The 21,754-nt window shown below is 45.0% G+C and overlaps 1 protein-coding gene across 3 annotated transcripts; it reads right to left on the minus strand.

The window, feature by feature from the left end:
* Positions 1-1,616: 1,616 nt before the first annotated feature.
* On the minus strand, positions 1,617-20,091 carry pdgfab (platelet-derived growth factor alpha polypeptide b). 3 transcript variants are annotated; one of them, XR_014911483.1, is made up of 7 exons: positions 19,393-20,091; positions 18,284-18,380; positions 14,529-14,672; positions 13,140-13,327; positions 5,225-5,351; positions 4,545-4,673; positions 1,617-3,813 (listed from the first exon to the last, which is right to left on the minus strand). XR_014911483.1 is itself a non-coding variant. In XM_085403921.1 (6 exons), exons 1-6 carry the CDS (start codon positions 19,450-19,452, stop codon positions 3,800-3,802), a joined length of 633 nt encoding a protein of 210 aa, XP_085260047.1. In that variant the 5' UTR covers positions 19,453-20,072; the 3' UTR covers positions 1,617-3,799. The 3 variants fall into 3 exon arrangements, 1 of the variants encoding a protein (XP_085260047.1); XR_014911482.1 differs by having other exon boundaries at positions 13,140-13,330; positions 19,393-20,083; XM_085403921.1 differs by lacking the exon at positions 4,545-4,673 and having other exon boundaries at positions 13,140-13,330; positions 19,393-20,072.
* Between the last annotated feature and the right edge of the window lie 1,663 nt (positions 20,092-21,754).

Here is a 21,754-nt window from a genome sequence, read left to right on the forward strand (position 1 = left end):
GTGAGGGCATGAGCGTGTCCATGTAAGTTTGCGGGGGGACAGAGGGAGGGTAAGGAGTGTAGGAGGGGGAGGATATGAAGACGTGAGAGAGTGGCGCACAACAAAGGCGGGCATTCATGGCCATGGCCCTGGACAAACTTTGGCTGTCGCCATCTTCAAAGCCCACCTCTGCCTTTCTTCAAAACCCAGAGGCCACAGGTTGGGGCTCAGAGAAGAAACATAACAGGGCTACGATGAGGGGAAAAGGAAAGGGGAGGATGGAGGAGGGAAGAGAGTAATGAAGCAAAAGTTAAACAATCTGTAATCTGTTAAGGAATAAAGCAAAAGCTAATTCCTGGAGGAGGAGGTTGTGTCTATTAGATTTAGTTGAGGATGCGTTGAATCCAGGGTAGCAAAAACGTTACCAAAAATGGTTCCTGTGAAAGGTGGAATTTATTTACAGTAAAAACAAAAAAGGGAAAGCCGCGAAAGCTTCAAAATTTATCAATAACAGCATCCTCATATGAGCCCTGAATCCTAAACTCTGACCCTGTGTAGTCGAACGACACTTAGCTCTCTATGAGGGCTGAAATTCCAGTGCAGCATGTTTCACACTGAGACACCTCCTTTGCATTGTTTTAGTACATACACAATCACACACACATTTTGCCAGGCTCGCTCTCTCAAACACTTTCACACACTCACAGACATAAAGCTCATTCATCAGCCCTCTTCTCACCTTACCTACCCCCATGTGTCCCTCTGGTATTACTTATAAAGCATGTCCCCTTAAGTGTCGCCCCGTCTGCCCGTTCAGGCTGTGGTGCCGATTACCCCCATCCTGAGCCCACCTAAACCCCTCTTTTCATCCTTTTTTTTACACCCCATCCCATTGCACTCTTACTCATCAGGGTTTTCCCACTCCTCCTTCTTTTCTCAGCATGACATATTGTTTTCTTTGCCTTGCAAGGCGACTACACTGCACACGCTATTCTAAATCCTTACTTTGGCCCTCCCCTCATTTTTGTGAATAAAGCTGTGCATGTCAGGTTAAAAACAATAAAATCAATCAAACCTCTGCTCCTCCTTTTATCTTTGCTTTATTGACTTTATCCCCTATTCTACGGGGTAGCCAAGCTGCTGTCTCTCTGATCCTGTGTCTCTTTCATGTTGTGCCTTTCTTTATCTCATTCCCCTCCTGCGGTAATAAGCAGGGTATATGGCTGGGAAGTGCAAAGCAGAAGGGCTTTCATGTCCCTTAGCCCGGGGATTATGGTGAGCTGCTCAGGGGAAAAGTAATAAAGCCCCCCAGAACCTACCGTCTGCTACCGGTGGATCCTGGAATAAAGCCCGGCTCCTGCTCGGCCTGCAAGCCGGTAAAAGCTCACATTTCCTGTAACAACACCACCTTCACATCAAGCTTATGTTATGCCAACTACGGCAGTACCAACATAAGAACACTTCACTCTTCTGATCTTGCATAATCTGTACATATTTTTACTGCCTTCACATAGCAAGCGCATGCTTCACTTTCCTTCCCCTTCATGTCCATTTGTTTGTCTTTACGCCGTCTACATTTATCCTAAAAACTCATCCTTGAGACACAAGGTGCAATTAACAGGACATCCAGTGAAGAATTTCATGAGCAGAAATATATTTATTGTTAATAACATAAATATATAAATTATGATTATTGCTATGTTTATCCAATGAAAGCTCAAAAGGAAAGTAATAAAAGGCTTTGAAATAGCATAACAGCATTGTGGTGGACTGCAATCAAATTGCTCTATGCATGGTCCCTGATTCACTGAGAACACTATCTTATATTGATGCAACTGTGATTGAGAATACCGGTGAAACATCAGCCTTACAAAATATGGCACCAGTCAGCAGGTGCGCTGTGTGTGTGTGTGTGATATGTAGCCCACAGTTCAGCAGTAGCTGTTTCTGCCATGTTTCAGTCAAGCTCTTCTCACTTGAATTGCTTTTCATTGCACTGTGACTCACTCTCATGCCTTTGTCCGCTAGAAGAATCTCAGTCATATTTCCGTATTTCGACACAGGCTGAAAAAGGAACGTTTTCGCGTAAGCCCCAGGCCTTGCCGCACATTCATCACTATCATAGGAACTGGTAAGGAAGTAATTGTTTGTTCCTTTGGGGCACGAGTTCAGGCTAGCACCGCGCTGTTTTCAAGCCACCTCAGATCATTTGTCCTGACGGAGGAGAGCTGCATAAAGTGTGAGTCCCTTCACAGGAGTGGAGTAATCTGAGATCTGTTCTCTTGTCAACAGAGGAGTAAAGCCTGACCAAACAAGGAGCCCATTCATCCACTTGTCGATTTGCTTTGCACTTTCATTCAGTCTTTAAGATGGACTTTGCTCTTCAAAGGCACAACATGTGTGCTTATGTAGCAGACCGGGCGCGTATCTTCCTTATCAGCACTGGACTGAAATGGGTGAGAGAGAGAAAAAAAAAACAAAAAAAAAAAAAACAAAAGAATAGCCTCTCGTAGCAGAGAAATTGTGCATAAGCACACACACATATACAGCCTATGAATATGCTCTAGTTTAGACATGCTAGTGCACTTTTTGTGCACTCATGTGATTGGCAGACACTGATTTGCTGAATGCATGTTTGTGGTAAATATTGCCTAAAGGATAGGGCAGGGCGTGTCACTGCCTTAGCATATGCCACAGTGCGTACGCACACACACACCTGGGCTGTTTTATCCCCATCTTTTATCCTGTTCACAGCTGTGACACACGCACACACACGCACGCACGCGCCTACTTTCACCCCTGACCTAATTTTTTTGCACCCCCCCCCGCCCCGCCCCGCCCAGATGGATTAAATATAGACATTCAAGAACAACAAAAAGAAAACATAATTCCCGCTTGGATATAAGTATGCATAATATATTTCATAACAAAAATAAAGCATCTTCCTGTACTGACTCTCAAAAACTCCTCCTCACACATGTATCCAAACCATATACAAGACTGGACATCAGATATACTGTAATATAATAAGAAACATGGCTGACAAGAAAACAAAATTACACTGAGATTGTGATACTGATGGTTGCAAAGAACCAGACCTACTGCAAAAACATGATGAAACATCTTTCGTTTGTTTTTTTCTTTCATAATGGAAAGCAAACATCCACACATAAATAGCTTGCAAGAAGAACGACTACTTTCTTTTCAAATTGAACTGTACATAGCAGGTGGGCAAAGTCACAACCAGAGGTCTCGGAGCAAACATCTGTCAACTCAAAGTGTTTGATGCTCCAGAAAGAGTCTCTTTCATTCCATCATTTTTTCCCTATATCCCTCTGTCTTTTTTCCTGTGAATGCAAGACTCATTTAAGCAGGTCAGAGTACTTGTGTTAAATCGGAGCACTTGATTTTCATCGAGATGTGGTCCAACTGTTCAACAGCTGTTCAACTGTCGCCCAGTCAAAATGTCCATCACCGATCGATCCCTTTCATCGTCTCCCTTTGGCCTTTTTCCTGGCCTGCCCAAGATCCGCAGCATCCTCTCTTTTCTTCTTAATCAGCCATTTAGGTAAGTGGCTTACCGCAGAGAAAGTCACCGGCTGTTTTCTTTTTCAAAAGCACCTTTGGTATCTCAGTTGTTTTTATCTGCTGTCTCTTTTTCAGTCTGACATCTTTACAGAAAAGTTTGGGGTTTATTTTGTTTTGTTTTTTTGAGACGAAGGTTGCACGGCAGCGGGGAAGAGGACAGAGCAGGTGTCATTTTTGGAGGCCTCCTCTATTTAGGCACCTCCCACGCTGAAGTCCCTTGTTCTGATTGGTCTCACCTCACATCCACTGTGGGAGAGAGAGAGAGAGAGAGAGAGGAAGGGTGAGATTAGAATCACAGGTTTACAAAAACAATACATGTTTGTTTTTAAGTTTGATTTTTTAAAATCAGGAAAAAGATATCCAACTAGATTACTGGATTTAGAGCCCAATTTAACCAGTTTGTTCATGCATTTCAAACACAGCTCAAACAAGATCTGCAGTGTTCTGAATTACCTTTCTCCATATTTCAAAGACAGCGCTCAGACCAGACATCATGTCCAGTCAAAATACGGCGTGTGTGTTATTTTGGTTATGTTTGGTGTTTTTGCTTGTGTGCGTGTGGCTGAAGTAAAGGACAGAATGAGGAAAATCACAAATACTGGTCTCTTATTTTTTTTTTTTTTTTTTTTTTTTTTTTTTTTAGAGGGTGATGATATGATAGGGTGAAAGACAATAAAAGAAAACTCAGGAGTGATTTCTAGAAAGTGAAGCAAAACAAACAGTTGCTTTACTGTACAATGAAATGACATCATGCAAGCACAAAACACAGCAGATAAAAGCAGTGTGCATGCTCAGCAGGCCACAAGCTCAACATGCAGCATTGAGGACAGCACGGAGGATGACACTCCTTAGTTCCTCCTCTTTTCACACTGATTGGCTGTGATGTTATTGGGTGATTGGCAGGGCCCTTTCTTTGCACCTGATTGGGCCAGTGCACTGCCGAAAGGTGATTAAAGGCTGCAGTTCTTAAGTCCTACCTGTTCGCTTCAGAGCTCTCCAGTGGACTTTGGGTAATGAGTGCAACTTTTTGTTTTAAGTCACCAATAATCCCTTGGTGCGTCTTAGCTTTTTAGGTTTCCTTTTTTTACCTTTGGCCCTACGGTGGCCTGAAAACACAAAAGTCAGGGAGGGTGGATAGGAAGGAGGGTTACAAGCGAGAAGCAGGGGTTTATAATACAGAGAGCCACAACAGCCCGGGGACAGAAGCAGAGAGTGCAAAGATTTAACACTATAAATTCTTGAGATGCCTTATCAGCACACATTACAGCGCTTATCTGCTCCCAAGGAGAAAAGAGGCCTCAGATCAAGGCACCGGCGGTTTACCTGCTGTCATGCCAAGCAGCCCTTTGGACACCCTCCCTTAACACACAAGTACACATACACGCACACATCCTCATCTTACAAGGCACGAGCACACAAGCTTTACAGTTTTGCAATAGTGAGCCGCTTCATGGGTTCGTTTGGGGCAATCACAGAGAAAAGAAAAAAAAAAAAAGGGTCATCCAGTGCAAAGCCATGGAGACAAACAGAGAGAAGACCATCAGACCGATATGAGGAAGACGGGAAAGTAGAATGCACGATCAGGAAGAGGGGTCGGTTTCTGCAATCAAACTCAGCTTCTAAGTGCTTTTTTGCAAAGAAGCAAAGCTTCATTTACCTGCTTCTGGATCCGAGGGCTCTACCGCGTGATGATGTGATGTGCATACACACTCCAGGTGGTCTTCTAACCGCACAAAGACTTCTTTCAACTTGGGTCTCCTCCTCACATACTCCACCTTGGCTACCTGAAGAGAGGAAGAGGGAAAAGGTTAGCTACAGACCCTGCTTCAGCAACATCATTACTCTTCTGTGTGCCTCGGAGAATGCACACACTCATTGCCCATCTGCTAATATCAAGAGGCGTAGCTCTGTGACTGATGACACATCCATAAATCGATTCACAGAAAGAAAAAGAAAAAAAAAAAAAAAACATTGTCTTGCTGTGTTTGAAGTGTGACAGCAGCATTCCCCTGAGGATGATTCATTGACTTCCACTAGTCGTGTGCTCATATAGACTCTTGATCAGGTGTTTAAAAGAGTGGAGTGTATGACCTTGTCCAAGCAAGCTCAAACAAGGAGGAAAGGGATGGAGGGTGGTGGTGGGAGGGGGCGTGAGCATTGTAGGCCCTCAAGCGCAGGAAAGAGTTTACTCTGGTAGAAGAGAAGAAGCTAGGAGCATCCACATCCAGACAGACACACGCCTAAAGTCATTCACCTTGTCATAACACGTTTGGAGGCATTTCTTTGTGGGTTAGGGAAAGTGTTGCTTAGCATGCATTAAAGAAATACTAGGTGTAATCTAAGCAGAAAAAGCAAACCTTCCCATCAAGCAAACACAAGAAGCAATGCAGGAATTCCAAAGCAGGTAACACCCACTTACTTTAAGCCTTAGACCTCTATTTCTCACCCGACTGCCAGCAACAAAAACAATCGCCTGTCGGCAGTTCATGAAGACGCTGTATTGATTAAAGCTTAAATGAAAGCTGAACGGAAAGGGTTGTGTTTAGATTACGATGATCTTATTGTGTAACTCAGGGGAGGTGGCTGCATGCTTTTTCATTCTCTGATCTGAGTGCCAAGGGCACAGAAACCTCCCCATCCACCGCCGAGGGGCCCGGGGGCCACATGGAAACAATATCCTCAGCTTCAACCATCTTAGTTGCTGCACGAGAAGGGATATTGGGCAAAATCTCCCAGCGCTCTCAAGCGATATGAACAACACAGTTTTTCAGTCAGCACAGGGATCATTTGCACGCAGACAAGGCGCAAAACCTTTTCTTACCCACGGTGGCGTACTGCCAAGGCTGCCTGTCGGTGTCAAGTTAGTCATGCAAACTAATAAACATACAAGTCCCTGTATGATAAAAGAAAGTATAATGCTGACATTCACACAGAGAGGCCAGCTTCATGTTGGTGCTACAACTGTGGCTTGGAGTCGATGGTCATCAGGTGAGACTAAAACCGAGGCAGAAAGAAGTGAAAGACGAGGAGCTTCACCGGTCACTCCTGTGCAACAGTTTCTTACGAGTAAAGAAAGGGAGTGAAAGGAGGGCGAGCGAGCACAAGAGGTATGCAGTGAGCAAACAACGGACAATGGCGTCTGGGCTAGTGGCGGTGGTGTATTTTCTATCGTCAGGCCCCGAGAAAGAGAGCAGGTGAAAGGCCGAGAGAAGAGAAGAAGATGGAGTTTTAAAAAAAGAAAAAAAAAGTGAACCATCACTCCCGTGTGTGTGTGTGTGTGTGTGTGTGTGTGTGTGTGTGTGTGTGTGTGTGTGTGTGTGTGTGTGTGTGTGGAAGCAGAGGGGGTCATTTAAGGCAGTGAGACGGACGGCTCGCTGTGATCATGACTCGCATGAGATGACATTCATGCGTTACCTATTAACGCTTAGATCCTGGGTTGCCCACTGAGAAACAAAGTTTACTACACTAACACCGAGGGGACAGACAGCTAGAGAAGTTATCAAGGCTTATTGTTATCTACCAAAAGTGAAGCAGCATCGCCGTTTCCCAGAAAACTTGCTAATATTTAATCAGATTATCTAACTGAAAAACAGGGAGCTAAGGGGAATGTCGGAATACTTCAGAAGAAGTCTGTAGGAAGCAAAAATAAAGAAACCGCCACATCTGACATTTACTGCTGATCCTAGTAACACACACACACACACACACACACACACACACGCCTAAACAAACAGCTATTGACTGAAGGATAAAGCAATGGGCCCCCATGATGAGAGGCCCAGCAGTAAGCTTGTCTCCTTGCCCCTCGCACAGCAGGGTTAAAAGCACTCCCTGCAGGAGTTGGTACACACACACACACACACACACACACACACCCAAAGAAAATTATTTTATTTTTTAAATCTAAACAAGTTTCTGTGCAACAGTTTTCCTCAAAGTGCATGTGCTCTGACCAGTAAGTTGACGCTTTCTCTTTCAATTTCTGCCTCGCTTCCTGTTTCCTATGTTATGGGGAACCGTTAATGCTGTCGTGGAAGGAACCATTGTTCCCTTTTTTTTTTCTTAACTATTTTTTCCACTTGGCTTTCATATTTACTTCTGTCATATTTTTTAAGCACTTCTTAACCTTCATACAAAGATCACCGGCTTCCTATCTGGCACAGAATCAATCACTTTCCAAATAAAACATACATCAGAAAGAGACCCCCATGCTATGACAAGGGGCCCCACACTCTCTTTGTATAAATCAAGCTCCTCTAAACTCCCTGGAAAGCCAGGGCCCTGAGAAAAAGTCCCCTGAGTCGCTGTGGAATGATATCCGATGCAGAGGGTTGGGGTGAGGCCGGGGGCTCTGGGAAGTGCACCCCCGTGGTTTGTCCCCAGTGTCTCCGCAGCCTTACTTGTGAATGCAGTCGTCCCAGTCGAGTTAATTGGGAATTCCCTGAGTGCACGGCACTGATGAGAGCATGATGGAGAGGAAAGTTTTACTCCGGCCTTCCAAGGAAAACACAGCGAGGATGTAGATGTGCACCGCAGGCCATCATGAACTGGAACAGCGACAGAACTGAGCAAAAATAAATAAAAATGTATGCGTGCTCTTGGAGAATGGAGGGTGGAAAGAGGCAGGATTGGGTGGCAAGTCATCTGTTAAGACGGAAATTAGGCAAGAGCGGCCTGACAAAAAGGAACCTTTGCTGGGGGTGCCACAACTGTGAGGCTTCTTGTACTTACAACTTTGTGTCTGTCTGTGTCCTGAGATCAAAAAGAAAGGGGAAAAAAAGCCAGAAGACAAGTATGAAAACTGAACTTTAGACAAAGACTGCCAAGATAATCTGCTGCTGCTCACACAGACACAAACTTTGGATAATGGGTGAAAGAGCTTATCACAGGCTGTGTGTGAAGAAGAGAGGAAGCAAGGAGGACATTTATCACATCTCTCGCAGGTCTGCAACACTTCAGGGTACACCACTGTCGTGTAGCCACACACATACGTCTCCAGATGTGCACATCTATCTTCCCCAGACCGCATCACGTACCTCTCCTGCACAACTATCATGCAATATCAAATATCAAAGAATCTGAAGATGTGTATAATCTTTGTTTTTGGGGGGTTGTTTGGGGGGTTTTTTTTTTTTTTTTTTTTAAGTGAACAACAGAACAGAGTTAGAGACATTACTGAGAGGAGAAAACGAGGTTTTAATGAGAGAGAGCAAATGAGATAAAGTAAATGGCAGAGGGGTCAAATTAGAGAGCGGGGATGGCTCGGATTCAGGAAAGAGACAGAAAGAGCAAGGAGGGAGTGAACAACTATTTGACTGAACAGACAATCAGACTCCAAGACTGAAAAGGGAAGGTGGAGGGGCAGTTCTGTATTGAGAGGAGATGTGGAGGGGGAGGATGAAGTCTTTAGGGAAGAGCAAAGCAGGGGAGGATTGAAGAAAAATACAGAAATGAAGTAAAATGTGATTAAAATATGGTTTTTCCTGTTCGAACTGATGCATTCCAGCCGGTGCAGCAGAGGCCAAACTTTCCATCTTGGAGCTTCGTGAGGACACTCCCATTGGTCTGTCACGACCTGCCCTGCAACCCCCGCCATATACACCACAAACACGCTTGTGCGCACACAAACTCTCTCACCCTTCCTTTGTCTAGCGGAGCTAAGTGAATCAAAGGGAAAATAATTCACAGCTGCAGAAGACTTCAAAACCAGGAGGCCCCTCGTTCTCCATCTGCACCCCTACCCTTCAAATGATCATAAATCATTCTCACTGTATCACCGTCACGACGCCTTTTATTTATGAAACACCCCGTAAGTCAGGGTCCCACACAACCGCGGGGCTAGAGCTACTGCTTTACCCCCCAAAACCAAACACCCGGATGTGACCTACTGTTGCTGAGGTAACTGTCAGTACGTATGTTGTGTGTTTGTGCGTAAAGGTCGGGGTCGGGGCCGGCGCAGCGAGATGTGTGGACCCCCACACTCAGCACTGTGGCTTTATCCGCCTGGCCTCTGTCAGCCTCCACTTTGATCCAGTAGCCATCAACACTTCATTACTCTGCAGCCCGTCTTCCTCTTTGCACAAACGGTCTTGTCCCTACTCTGCAGTTGGTGAGCTTACATCGCTTAGCATGGAGTGCTCATGCTATTCACACACACACACACACACACCCCCCTTGGGTTTACACAGATGTGCTGATGACCCTCAACAACCTCTGCAAAATACCTGTACATCAAAGGTGACTGAAAGCCTCGAGCTACTGAACCAAACCAAGACTGAGATGAACTGAACTGAATGAACAGTTTATTAGACTAAGGCCCTATTTTCTATAGTGGGATTTAAAAATGTGCCAGGACATGTATATACAGCCCCAATTTTTCAGTTTCACAACTCACAATTTCCTCCTGTGCATGCATTAAAAATCTACAACTTCTGATTTGCTTGCTTTAAGAAAAGGTTTTCCTTTGTTTTTTCAAAAAGGCATAGTTGTCCATGTTTATGGGGAATGCAGTATACTGCAAAAGCCTTAAGAGCTGATGAGTGACAGGTTGAATGACAGCTCTGTTCTTTGCCTCCGCCACAGCCTGTTTGCAGTCGTATTTCTGCATGTATGTACACACAAACACAGACGCGCAAAAGAATTTAAAAGCGCACGTCTTTCCACGCAGTTTGTATCCCTTTTCCTGTCGAATCCCGCCTGCTTCAAAATCACCTGTTTTATGAGTGAGTGCGTCTGCAGACACTCGGAGCCAAAAGCGCTGAGAAAACCATCAGAAATACCGGACACAGCTGCAGCCGTCAGCCAGCAGAGACAGACAAACACAAAGAGGATGAACTGAGGGAATACAGGAGAGAGGAGATGAAGACAAAAATAGAAACTTGGAAGTGTTTTGTGCCAGCGATAAATAAATTTGGGCATGTTTATATTTTGAGCTATCCATGCCATGTCAAGATTATAACAAGTTTAAGAACTCTGTGGCACAAAATCAGCAGCATGCTGGCCAAGAGGTTTCTTGGCAGCCTTCTGCTGATAAAATACCACAAAGAAAAGACAAATGAGAACTCTGAATAGAAAAGAAATGCGAGAGCCAAGATGCCGGGATAAAGAGAGTGATTATGGTGTCACTGAAAGTGCAAGAGGAGGCGGGGTGCAGGAATAGGTAAAGGAATGCTGGGATGTAAATACATGAAAACATAATAACATTAGCTCATTAGAAACTGTTTACCTCTCTTTGTTTCTCTTTCTGTTTCTCTTTCCACCTTCCTCACTTGATCTCTTTTACGGACACTGAACCATCTCTAAAAGCCTGCCACGTCACTTATCTTTACACCTCTCACTTTTAGTGTGTTCTCTTCCATGCCAAGGCATGCAGACAACACAAAACAAGTGTGTAAACGAAATTGACACGTACAAGGTCCCAGAGGCTGACTTATCTCGATGAAGGAGTAAAGTGCAAAATGCAAAAGAGTGAGTGAATGGGCAAAACCAAGAGAAAAGAAAAGAAAAGATGAATTTAGAATATGGCCCTGTTTCCCCCCCTCAGGTTAGTTGGCTCTTTTCTTTTTTTTTTTTTTATTACCCCATCACAGGGCAGGGCAGCCTTCTACAGAACGGGGCCTGCACAGACCCGCTTGCTTCTTTTGGGTCCACAGCATGAAAAAGGAATAAGGGAAAGAAAGAGAGAAGGGGGGAAAAAAAATAAATAAAGGTGTATTTGGACAAATGCAAAGTGTCATGAGATGGAAAGAAACACCGCAAATGTGTTCTTTTCCCATCCTTGCTTTGGAGGAAAAAGAAAAAAAGAAAAAAAAAAACAAGCCAGGCCAACGGTAGACGAACAACATTTTTAGTTTTCTAATAAATGAAGGCAGACACACAAATTGAACCCCTATTCAGACAGAGGACACACAGGAAAAAAAAAGAAGGAAAAAAAAACAACTTGGCATGAGACAATGTTTCTCACGCACAATGCGATGAATGTCTCCTGACCGGAGCCCTGACGGATGACCTTTACAGGGATACGACGCTTCTCAGACGCCCTCCCGCACCAGAGGCTGGAACCACATGGAAAAACTGACCCCCTTGAAACCCGTTCCACCATGCCTGAAGGTCCCTCAAGTCAGTGGGCTCATTTTGCCCTTTGTGTCAAGATGGGGTGGGGCGGAGTGGGGGTGGGGGGGGTTGACAAAGTTGCATGGATCACTGCATTCCAGGAATAGCTGAATCAAGCCTTATAGTGTCCTCCATGCTGTTGTCAGTCTCTCTCCATCCCTCATCGCTGTGATCACAGACAGTGCTCCCATTGAGGTCTGGCAGACGGAGAGACAGATGAGCTTGCATGCAGACAGACAGAGCTGTGCTGTACATCAGAGCTCCACTCTCCTTCCACGCTATGAGTCAGCAGGTCTTACCATAAACTCTGTGCCCTGGGTGCAATGGCTTCTGCCCTACAGTGACCGTCTTGCCAGAGCTGCCTCACCCTCCCTGCACCATAAGTACACGAGGAGATCCTCCTATTAATACTGAAATCTGCATGGCCTGTGCCAGGGTGCCAAAGGGGAAAGAGGGGGCAAGCCCAAGATTGATATTTGTTTTATTACCTATTCCTCTGCTGGTCTATCAACGCGGCATCTTTAAAGTCCTGCAAAAGGACCAGGAGACAAAGCAATGTACCAGCGAGGGCAGCTGGGCAAGATCAGAATTGGAGAAGAAACAATAGAGCGCGAAGATGAGTGTGCAGTCAGACTGTTCCAGGCTACCCTGTTTATTCCCTGGTTGTCTCTTACTTACAGAACAGACCACATAACTCCCATACCTCCAAACAGAGCTATGCTCAGGCTAACAGGCTGAAGTGTAAATACGTCAAAAATACATCTCCCGCTCCAGCCGCTGAGTCTCTCCTCTGATCCTGAACAGGACATGTTTTCAAGCAACCATTGCCAAAGAGTCTCTGAGAACAGTGCAACCCCTTCTCTCATCCTCTTTGTCACCCTGTCTTCTCTGGGCTTACTGTTTCCCGAAAGGTCCAAACAGAGAAGACAGGAGAGGTGTACTTGTGCAATAGTGAGAGACAGATACTTTCTAGATACAAGACTCCATCTCTGTCTCTTAGCCTGTCTTACATCTGCCAGGAGCATCCCTCTTGGGTCATTCCTTCAACAGATGTCATGGTTCCAAGTGCCAACAGCCCCATCTCCTCCTCTTCCTTCCTTCCACCGTCCTGTCACAGCCAACCCAGGGCCTCTCACCAAACATGAGAAGAGAGGGTGGTGATCGATAAAAAAAAAAAATGAAGGATAGAGGGAAGGAATGGAAGCAGCAGGTTAGGTTAGGTGGCCAATTCTGGAACCGTGAGGAGGAGGGTTGCAAAGAAAATAGGGAGTAAAGTGTAGAACAAGTATCCAGAAAAACATATTAGCCCAATTTTGCCTCCCTGTTTTACTTACCTGCAGAGAGGAAAAGTGGTGAATGGATGTGGAAGCAAGTGTGTTTGCACTGAGCGGGTGACTGGGTTTAATATGATGCAGTCATGGATTTATGCAAACAACCTATGCTGTAGGCGTGCGTCTTACCTTAACGGTGCGGTGGTGTTTGCGGGAAGGGTGACAGCGCATGTTGCTGGTGTTGCAGCAGCCCGTGCAGCGCTTCACCTCCACACAAGGCGGCCATATCAGGAAGTTGGCAGACGTGGGATCCACCTGGCTCCTGGGGATCTCGTAGATCACCGTCCGTGTCTTGCAGACTGCTGGAACTGCCTCCTCTACTGTAACAGAGACGAGCGAGAGGGGGGAGAGAGGGAAAGTCGAGTTAATGACTTTGGTCTGCGCCGGCATTTGTTATCATCTTTTCCATCTCGATGTACTGTTGTAATCTGTCCTGTTCGCTCACAGCTGCTTCATGCATTCTTTCGCTGCTCGTTATTTGATGAGTCATTTGATGTGGGAGCTGTTTGTCTAGGCTAAGATCACACCCAACCCCATTTAAGGCTGTTAAGAAGACAAGCTATCCAAAAAAAACAAAACACAAAGCTGATCTCATATCAGCTAAGAAGCTTGGGACTCGATGAGACATTAAAATAGTAGTCTTTTGTTCAGAGAACCCGGTGGAGTTAATGCAGCGTGACAAGGCCAGAAACCTCACGTGCACCGGTGGGAAATCTAATAATGGCCTTTGACCCCGCTGGCTGTAATGAAGACTTTAAGTATTCATAGCAGATTTAATGCTCCGAGAGGCACTTAAACCTAAAGACTTGATAGAGTGTGTACAGTAAGATGCCATTATGTCGTAAAGATGATATGTGCATCATGTGGAGACAGCTGCCACAATGGTAAACAGTACATTACACTTATGATATATATGAAATACAACCAACCACATTATCCTGTGTGGCTTTAAATGCTGTGCCACTTAGGGTATAGAGTCTTAATGCACACGCATCACACGGTGTTCTACACGCCTCTATCAGATATCGTACCGCGTGGCGTTTTATGAAGAAATCTGACTGAGAGCCCAGACGAGCTGCAACTTGAGCCCTGAATGCCTGGAATTTCCACGCTCAAGGATATATTTCTCTCCTGACGCGTGTGCCTTAGATCTGTGAGCCTCCGGCCAATTACAAGGCTTCGTGTCAGACGGCCTCGTCAACCTCGCGCACCAGTCTCGTTTCTCATGATTCCTTGATTGCAGTAAATACCGAGTAGACGTCTTCATTAGGGTTCCCTTTTATCCACAAAAAGGCAACATAAAAGCCACTAACCATTAGCTTTGTTTGAAATTAGTGTAAAGTGATCAGTTTCATCTCCTGGGAACTCGTGTCGGGGGTGATATTTAAGACGCGGGTTATTTTTAGGGCGTCTTTACACTGTAATCTTATGTGCCAAAGTGTGATGCAGGCTATATGGTGTAAAAAGTAATCATGATGCAACCTCTGAGTTGAGCACGTTGTACTCTGTCGGCCTTACCAATGCTCCTCTTGCGTCGGCTGTGCAGCTGGGAGCTCTTCAGGTCACCGTAGTAACCATAATGATGAGAGGAGTTCTTGTGGTGGTTTGGTTGCTTGTGGTGCATGTGGTGCTTGGGCTCCTCAATAACATTGTTTCCCGTACCTCAACAAAAAAGAAGGCCGCCATGTTAATAATGTCACAAAGAGAATAAAAGCAAAACACAAACACACACAAAGCTTATTCAGCCAATAAACCAGCTATGAGTTGCAGCTTTAACAATGCTGAATGGCTGCGATGGGTGGCTTGGTAGACCTCAGGAAAAGCCGGCATGCGATCGGCCGTTGATGTTTTTATATACCCGATCCACAACAAATTGTGCGTTGGTTAGTCACACAACCATAATAAGATGGTAACTTCTGACTGGTTTCTCAGGGCCTATAGTTCCCTTCAACATGCTGGTGGGCAGGAGGGCAGAGTGACTGCTGGTGAGGTCACAAACTGAGGTAAACAGTCCAGAGGACACAGGGTGCAGGCAGGAGGCCCATTTTTACACACAGCTCTGCATAATTGTAAAGCTCTGTGTGTCAGCCTCACTCACTCATTTGGCAGGAACTTTCCACACACGCATGAAGTAGCTAGACACAGGTGAGTCAGCACGCTCCCTCAAAAACAACCAGCTTTCACAGACACACGCGGGGGGGGACTAAAGTGGTCATTTGACAGGTGGTACTCAGCCACCATTATTCCTGCCCTAATTAGCAGTTTGGTGTCTCTCATTTGCCTGAAAATGTTTGCTTTTTCAATCATTTAGTGGCTTGGAAAAGTACATGTTTTGTTATGCTAGCTCCTCAAAGTTCTCTAACCTCAGGTCAATGTAGCCAGTTTTTTTTTCCACATTCATGGTCATCTGATAAAGCTTGCTTGTTTTGGTCCCCACCCAGGATATAAGGTGCACTGCAGAAAAGTACCAGAGCAGCAATAAAATGATAACACTTCCCTGCAGGATACTGCCCTTTCTAAGAGAGCAGAGTCTGAGAGTGTTTGCTAAGTGGGTGGGTCCTACCTGTCTGTAGGCACAGCACAAATGCTTCACCTGGCTAACACACTCCTATGCATGTACACTTAACAGAAACACATAGCGACAGTTACACAAACTCTTCTTATTATTCAGCATGGCAGCCTAAAACCCAATGTACACCGGCACAACAAAGCTTACCCACAGGCAAACACATTCCACCCCCTGAGCCGCTTTGTGATCTGACCAGAGTCATCTAAAGGGATTTCCTCTATCTATATAAAGTCCCTCTTCAGGATTGGTTGTTTATTTGCTTCTTGATGCTGTCTTTTTCCACATTTGTCAACTTTCGGTCTCAGTGTAGTCTCTTTAGTGAGTAGTCAAAGGAACTTGTCGTGCGCTCAGTCAGACAGGGAGTGAGTGCACAACACCTACCTACCTCTGACTGGACGTCTAACTAACAATCTTTATACAAGGTCACTCAGGCTGTGCTCAGTTTACCCCTGTCCTCATTTCAGGAGTGAAGAAGAATGTGACACTGTTGGCCACCCAGATTTTCAAAATCTGATGTGGAAAAGGGAGATGTGACAGACTCTTAAGTCCCCCTGCTCCTTATTTTCAGCATCACTGGGTAATCCTTTATGCTTAATGGAAAAAAGACAGAAAATGTTGGTAAGAAGGGAAAAATAAGGACGGGCAGAATAAGAAAGGAGTCAGCACCAGGGGGGTGAGGGGTTTGCTCCACTGCTGATTCCAGGTGACTAAGAAGCAACAGCACCCCCAGAATGTTGTCAAACTGAGACAAGAGAAAAGAAACCATGAAGGAGACTATCTCATGCCTTGAAGGCAAATTACTCCCTCCTTTTACCCCTCCTCCTCTCCTCCTCTCCTTTGTCCCTCTGCTTATTTAAATAGCTAGCACTCTATTGACTCATCGCAATAAGTGACCCCCATAATTCTCTCTCTGTGCCGTTCTTCCTTGATTTGTTATTTGAGAGCATCTACATGGTTGAGTTGACAAAGCATTCGTTTAGGTCACAAGGGCAGCATGCCCCCTCTGTGGGTGCGAGAGCGGGTAGAGAGTACACAAACGTTGTTTTTGCAGATTTGCGGGTAGTCCTGGTGTACAGGGCGTAAACTGTCAGCTTTTCAGAAACAAAGCGGGTTGCACAACTACTGCAGTCTTTCTACAGAAAGTGAGAATACAACCTCCGGATTCCTGTTCTCTCCTCCACCTCTGCCCCATGCTAAGAGTCAGGTTCCCTTTTCTGTCAAAGTTCTTCAGTGAAAGAGATAAGAGCAGGCAGGCAGGGGGCCACCTCAGGAGGGAAGAGAGGAGCAGAGAGGAGAGGAGCACCTCAGGGGCCAGACGGCCATCTGCAGGCTCCAACAGGGTCATCTCATCTGTCAGTCAGAGCTAAAGACACCATCCTCCCGAAAGCAAATGCAGGCCAAGATGAGCAAAGCAGCACTAAATGAAACATTCATCCTGACAGGCAGATTTATTTTAACTCTTGATCATTACAATACAGTTCTTTGTTGAAATATTCCAGGTGCAATGTGTTGCATACCCTTTCAGATGCTTCTCTTTCTCCCTCCCTGTTTAATATGCTACAACATTTGCTATATATTGCAACAAAAGCTCTGAAAATATCCCTCTGGCTGGCGTCAAAAGTCTTTTAATGGGCTGACCAGGGCAGCCAAGTGGGCCTTTGGACAGATTTATGTCCTCGTATCAATGATCAGCCTACTACTGTTACCCTGAAAAACATTACTCCGCTTTCAGAAAGACATTTTAATTCAATTATAAACACCTCTCCTCATGCTAGAGGCACTCAGGGAATCTTTTCTGGGCTCGGCATAAAGAGGAGTGATCACTGTTGTGCAGTACAGGCTGGTTTGATTGTGAACTGATAACATACTAATGATGTGGGAGCGATTAGTCCTAATTAACATGTTCATCAATAAGGCAAATGCATGCTCACACAGAAGAATACTTGAGCGAACGTCCGGTCCCAGCGCTGCTCTGCTGAGTATATGGTTAAGGGTTGCTAATGAGCTATGACTGGTGAGGCAGCTTACATCATTTGGGACTGTTAAAGCAAATTTTGTAATTGCCTGTGTCCATCAACTAATCTCTATGGGTGAGAGTTTCACCCGGTAAGTTGATCTCAGAGGGTCCAAGATGACCTGGTCTCAGTGAACATTCAACCTTTGTCACACGTGCACAGTAAATGCACCTGTTGCAGTTTTATCGTGCTTGGCAGACCCCCACTGGTGCACAGATCCCTCAGCAATTTCCTGCACATGGTTATGTTTTTGAAGCTTCATTTCTGGTGTGCACTGGTTTCCCGCCTGAATGGAGCTGGCAAAAATGTGCCAACACATTTCATAAACCTGTTTGTTTACGTAATTCATTAAATCTGGAATTGATTAAGTGTTGATACCAGCATACTGTCAGTGGTTTCTGGACTTAAGTTCTTTCTTAAACATCGCCATAGCCATTCGACTACAGGCTCCATAGTAATAGCCCATAGAAACTAAGCGCTGATACATTTTTTTAAAAAAAATTTAAAAAAAACAAAAAAAAAACACTATCTTTAGTAAATCCATGTGTTGATTTACAAAGAAAAATATATATCAGATGCTAATAAAAGGCTATTCATGATGTAATATCACATCTGAATAACCTTCAGTGCGTCAGGATTCTTAACGTAATTCATATGTATGATTCAAAGCATCAAGAAGCAGAATTTACCTCTCCAGTCGATATCCAGTAGCCGCTGGAGGTCGCTGATGCTGTGGATTTCGCTGTGGGACAGTCGGTCTATCAGCTCTTGGGGAAACTCCACTTCCTTTGGGGTGGGCGCGGGTGGAGGGTGGAGGAGGAGGAGGAGGAGAACGGTCGGGGCAAAGAAATCAAACGACAAATGAAGGTTAGAAATATGTGATGGACAGCTTTACAACAGTGTGCCAACAAGCAAGCAGATTTGTCTCATTGCCACACATCACCTCATCCACGGAGGAAAAAAGCGGTCTCTTAAGAATTCTGCAGTTTAGGTAGTTCTCGTTCATTTGGAACCCAGATAACTGTAGAATAAACACTTTTATCATTAAACTTTAAAATGTGCGTTAAAAAAAGGATTAACTTTACCTATCAGCATTTAAAAAAAATAGCTGTCTTGCGATAAGAGTTGCTTGTACTATCATAAACAATATCCTCTCCGCACTCTGCACTTGTTGCGGACCTGCAGGCACCTCAAGCAGAGCAAACCGTGCGACCCGCACAGGAGCAGGGGCTAAAAATATCAGCCGGAGCGGTTCCCATGATCGCGCTCAGCCCAACCAAAACGTTTGCCCAGTTGACTCAAGCTACGAACAGATTTGGCACATAAGCCAAAAATAACTGAGATATGCATCCAAGTGCAGACGTGATGTTTGTTCAAAAGCGCACAGTCACTGATACGCTGTTGTCGAGAAAAAAATGAAAGCACATTCACACTAATGTTTAAAATCAGAGCCTACACCACCATGTTTTTTTGAATACATCATTTATATCGGTTAAAAGTGAGTTAAAATAAAAAAAAATTAAAATAAAAACTGTCTTACATAAACCCATCTGTGTGTATCCGAGCCTCAAATGGCTTAAATCAAATCTGAGAGCTCTTACTTTTGTGGTTTTCTTTATCTGGACATTAAAGCTGTGCTGCTGAATGTGTGGCTCTTGTGAGAGGGTGCAAAGGCTCTTTGGGAACTTTGCACCCTCACAAGAATAAAAAACCCCACACCACCAAGTATGACACGGGGGCCAAAGACACCGTCTATCTGACCCCACCGTGCCTCCACCAAGTTAACTAGTAACTTTACCTCAGCAGTGGCCAGCAGGTACGTCGTCCACAGCAGGATGTAGGAAAGTGTGGCTCTCATTTCCCTTTAATTTAGAATTTACTCGAATCTCAGAAAAAGTGCGAACGTGTAGGAGCCCCAGAGTCGCTCCTGGCCCCAGAGGATCCACAACCATCCCCTCTGGAAGAGAAACCCGGAGTGTCAGGCAGCTCAGCGTGCTCAGTCAAGACACCGCGCTGCACTTGCTTGAAGCTGTGAGAGGCTGGAAGTTGATTCTTGTTATTCACAGTGGATCGCGTCCTCCCGAACACACTCTGCTGCTGCGACTCGACATAGCTCCTCAAACGCAAGTGAGACAATCCCAAGAGACAAGCAGGACGCACATTGCCCTTCACTTTCTTAAAAGAAACTACAGGCTTCAAACTTGAACCCAGTTTAATATATATATATTTGGGAAAAAATGCAATAAACCCGGCTACTTTCAAGAAAATGTCACATAGGATTCAATAGCACGACTAATTTGCTGACTTTTTTTTTTTAGTATTTAATAGTCCTACATCAAATATTTATAATCCAAACGAGGAGAAAATCACACTGGGGAACGTTGTCCGTGCTGTGCTATCCAGAGCCTGTCTTGCAGCAGTCTGCGGAGTTCCTTGGCTGCGTGGGACTCTGGAGTGAATAGTGTCAGAGCGACTCTGAGGCTCTGGATATAGAGAGCAGCTCCGTGCCCGTTGCGCCTCCCCCCTTCCTTTGGTGATCGTGCATTTATTCAGTGAAGGGAAGCTGGTTGGCTGCTTAGATGACTTAAGACTCAAGAGCACATCCCCACCCCCTCAGTCCGTGTGTGTGTGTGTGTGTGTGTGTGTGTGTGTGTGTGTGTGTGTGTGTGTGTGTGTGCGCGCGCGCGCGCGCCCTTCAGTAGAGAGCCCATTCAGAGATTCAGGATGTAATCGATATTGATTATCAGTGATTAGAAAAGGGGGATGCAGGATGGAGATACTGAAGAGATACTGTTCTCATTAAATCATCTGACGGAATAAGCATGAAAACAAATGATCAGGGGAAGTTATAAATTGAATTTATCATATATCCCTCAGGATGTTTGTGATTTTCTGGGCGTAATTTAATTTAGACAAAACTGGGGGGCGGGGGGGGGGGGGGCAAAAATGATTATATAACGCTGGGCGTGTGTGTGTTATAATCACAACCTTTCCAGCTCCACTACACAACATGCATCATATCCTTTCACCTGTCAATCTGTTGGACACGCCCAGGAGTCTGCCGTATGTAACTCCACCCTTTTGGCCTGGTTGGCCCTTTTCCTCCTTACCTCCAGACTAGGAACAAAGACGTTAAGAAGACAGCTTAACCTTATAACTGATTACCATGCAGCATAAAGGGATATTTCCTCACTTGGATCACTGTAATGTTAAATTTAAAGAAAACAAAATACTAAGATGGTGGTTGCATTAGTAATGTGAGTTGATGCTTACTTAATTTATTTTGGTTTGGACTTTAATTGTATTTATTTGTTTGCATTTGAATATATGGGTAAAAAATCATCCATCCACTCCAGCTGCTAAATATAGCACATCATCGCTGACACCATAAACCTTTTGGAAGAGCCTTCTGGATTTTGTGTTTAGATGTGCACACCACATCCGCTGTTCTGTGAGCCAGCGCAACCAATTTCCATGTAGTTTTTTTTTCTGTATTTGTAAGATTTGAGGACACAGGAAGCTTCTACTTAAAGCAAAGGCTCACAATAGGCTGGTCCTAACTTGTTGAGAAGAAGCTGGAACCAGTGCACCAGTGCTGGGCTTCATTTTGCTTTGCTGGGAGGTCTGGGAGAAAAGCCCCAAGGGCCTGATAAAGGAGACATACCTGCAGGAGCAGAGACGCAGACAGACTGCTTGCACACACATTATCACCCAGAGGTGAGAATCAGCGGGGAGGCATAGGTCAGCCGACCATGTCTGCCGACCACCTTGTCCATTTAACTGGATCAATACAGCGCGAGGCGAGCCAGAGGGCACGTTGGCTGGAAACGTTGCACAGAGAAAGCGCCGCAGCAGATGGTGGAGTAATTAATGAAACAATTTTAATAGGCCTATGAAGCTCGTGTTAAGATGGCACGGGTGCTATTAAACGAATCAAATATTTTTAAAAGAAAAGTCCCTCTGCTAAAGCAGTTTACGTGACATCTCGCTCAAACTGCATTAATCATTCATTTCTCATCTGGTGGTGCCACAAGAGAATTAAACTTTATGATTCAATGGCAACGTGACTAAGACCAGCCGGTGACAGCCGGGTTCATCCTGACTCCTGTGTGGTCATGATTACATCACACGCCAGCCTCCCAGCACCGATAGATACTCTC

The sequence above is a fragment of the Rhamphochromis longiceps genome, linkage group LG4 (genome assembly GCF_057381845.1).
Source record: "Rhamphochromis longiceps isolate RC_006_pf linkage group LG4, R_longiceps_female_GT1.1, whole genome shotgun sequence".
In the NCBI taxonomy this organism is placed as follows: Eukaryota; Metazoa; Chordata; class Actinopteri; order Cichliformes; family Cichlidae; genus Rhamphochromis; species Rhamphochromis longiceps.

Excerpts from the sequence above, each read along its gene's own strand:
- pdgfab (XM_085403921.1), bottom strand. The coding sequence starts at position 19,452 with ATGAGAGCCACACTTTCCTACATCCTGCTGTGGACGACGTACCTGCTG. Across the intron at positions 14,673-18,283 it reads ACTGGATATCGACTGGAGAG|GTACGGGAAACAATGTTATT; the intron begins GTAAATTCTGCT and ends TTTTTTGTTGAG. Across the intron at positions 13,331-14,528 it reads CCGACGCAAGAGGAGCATTG|TAGAGGAGGCAGTTCCAGCA; the intron begins GTAAGGCCGACA and ends TCTCTGTTACAG.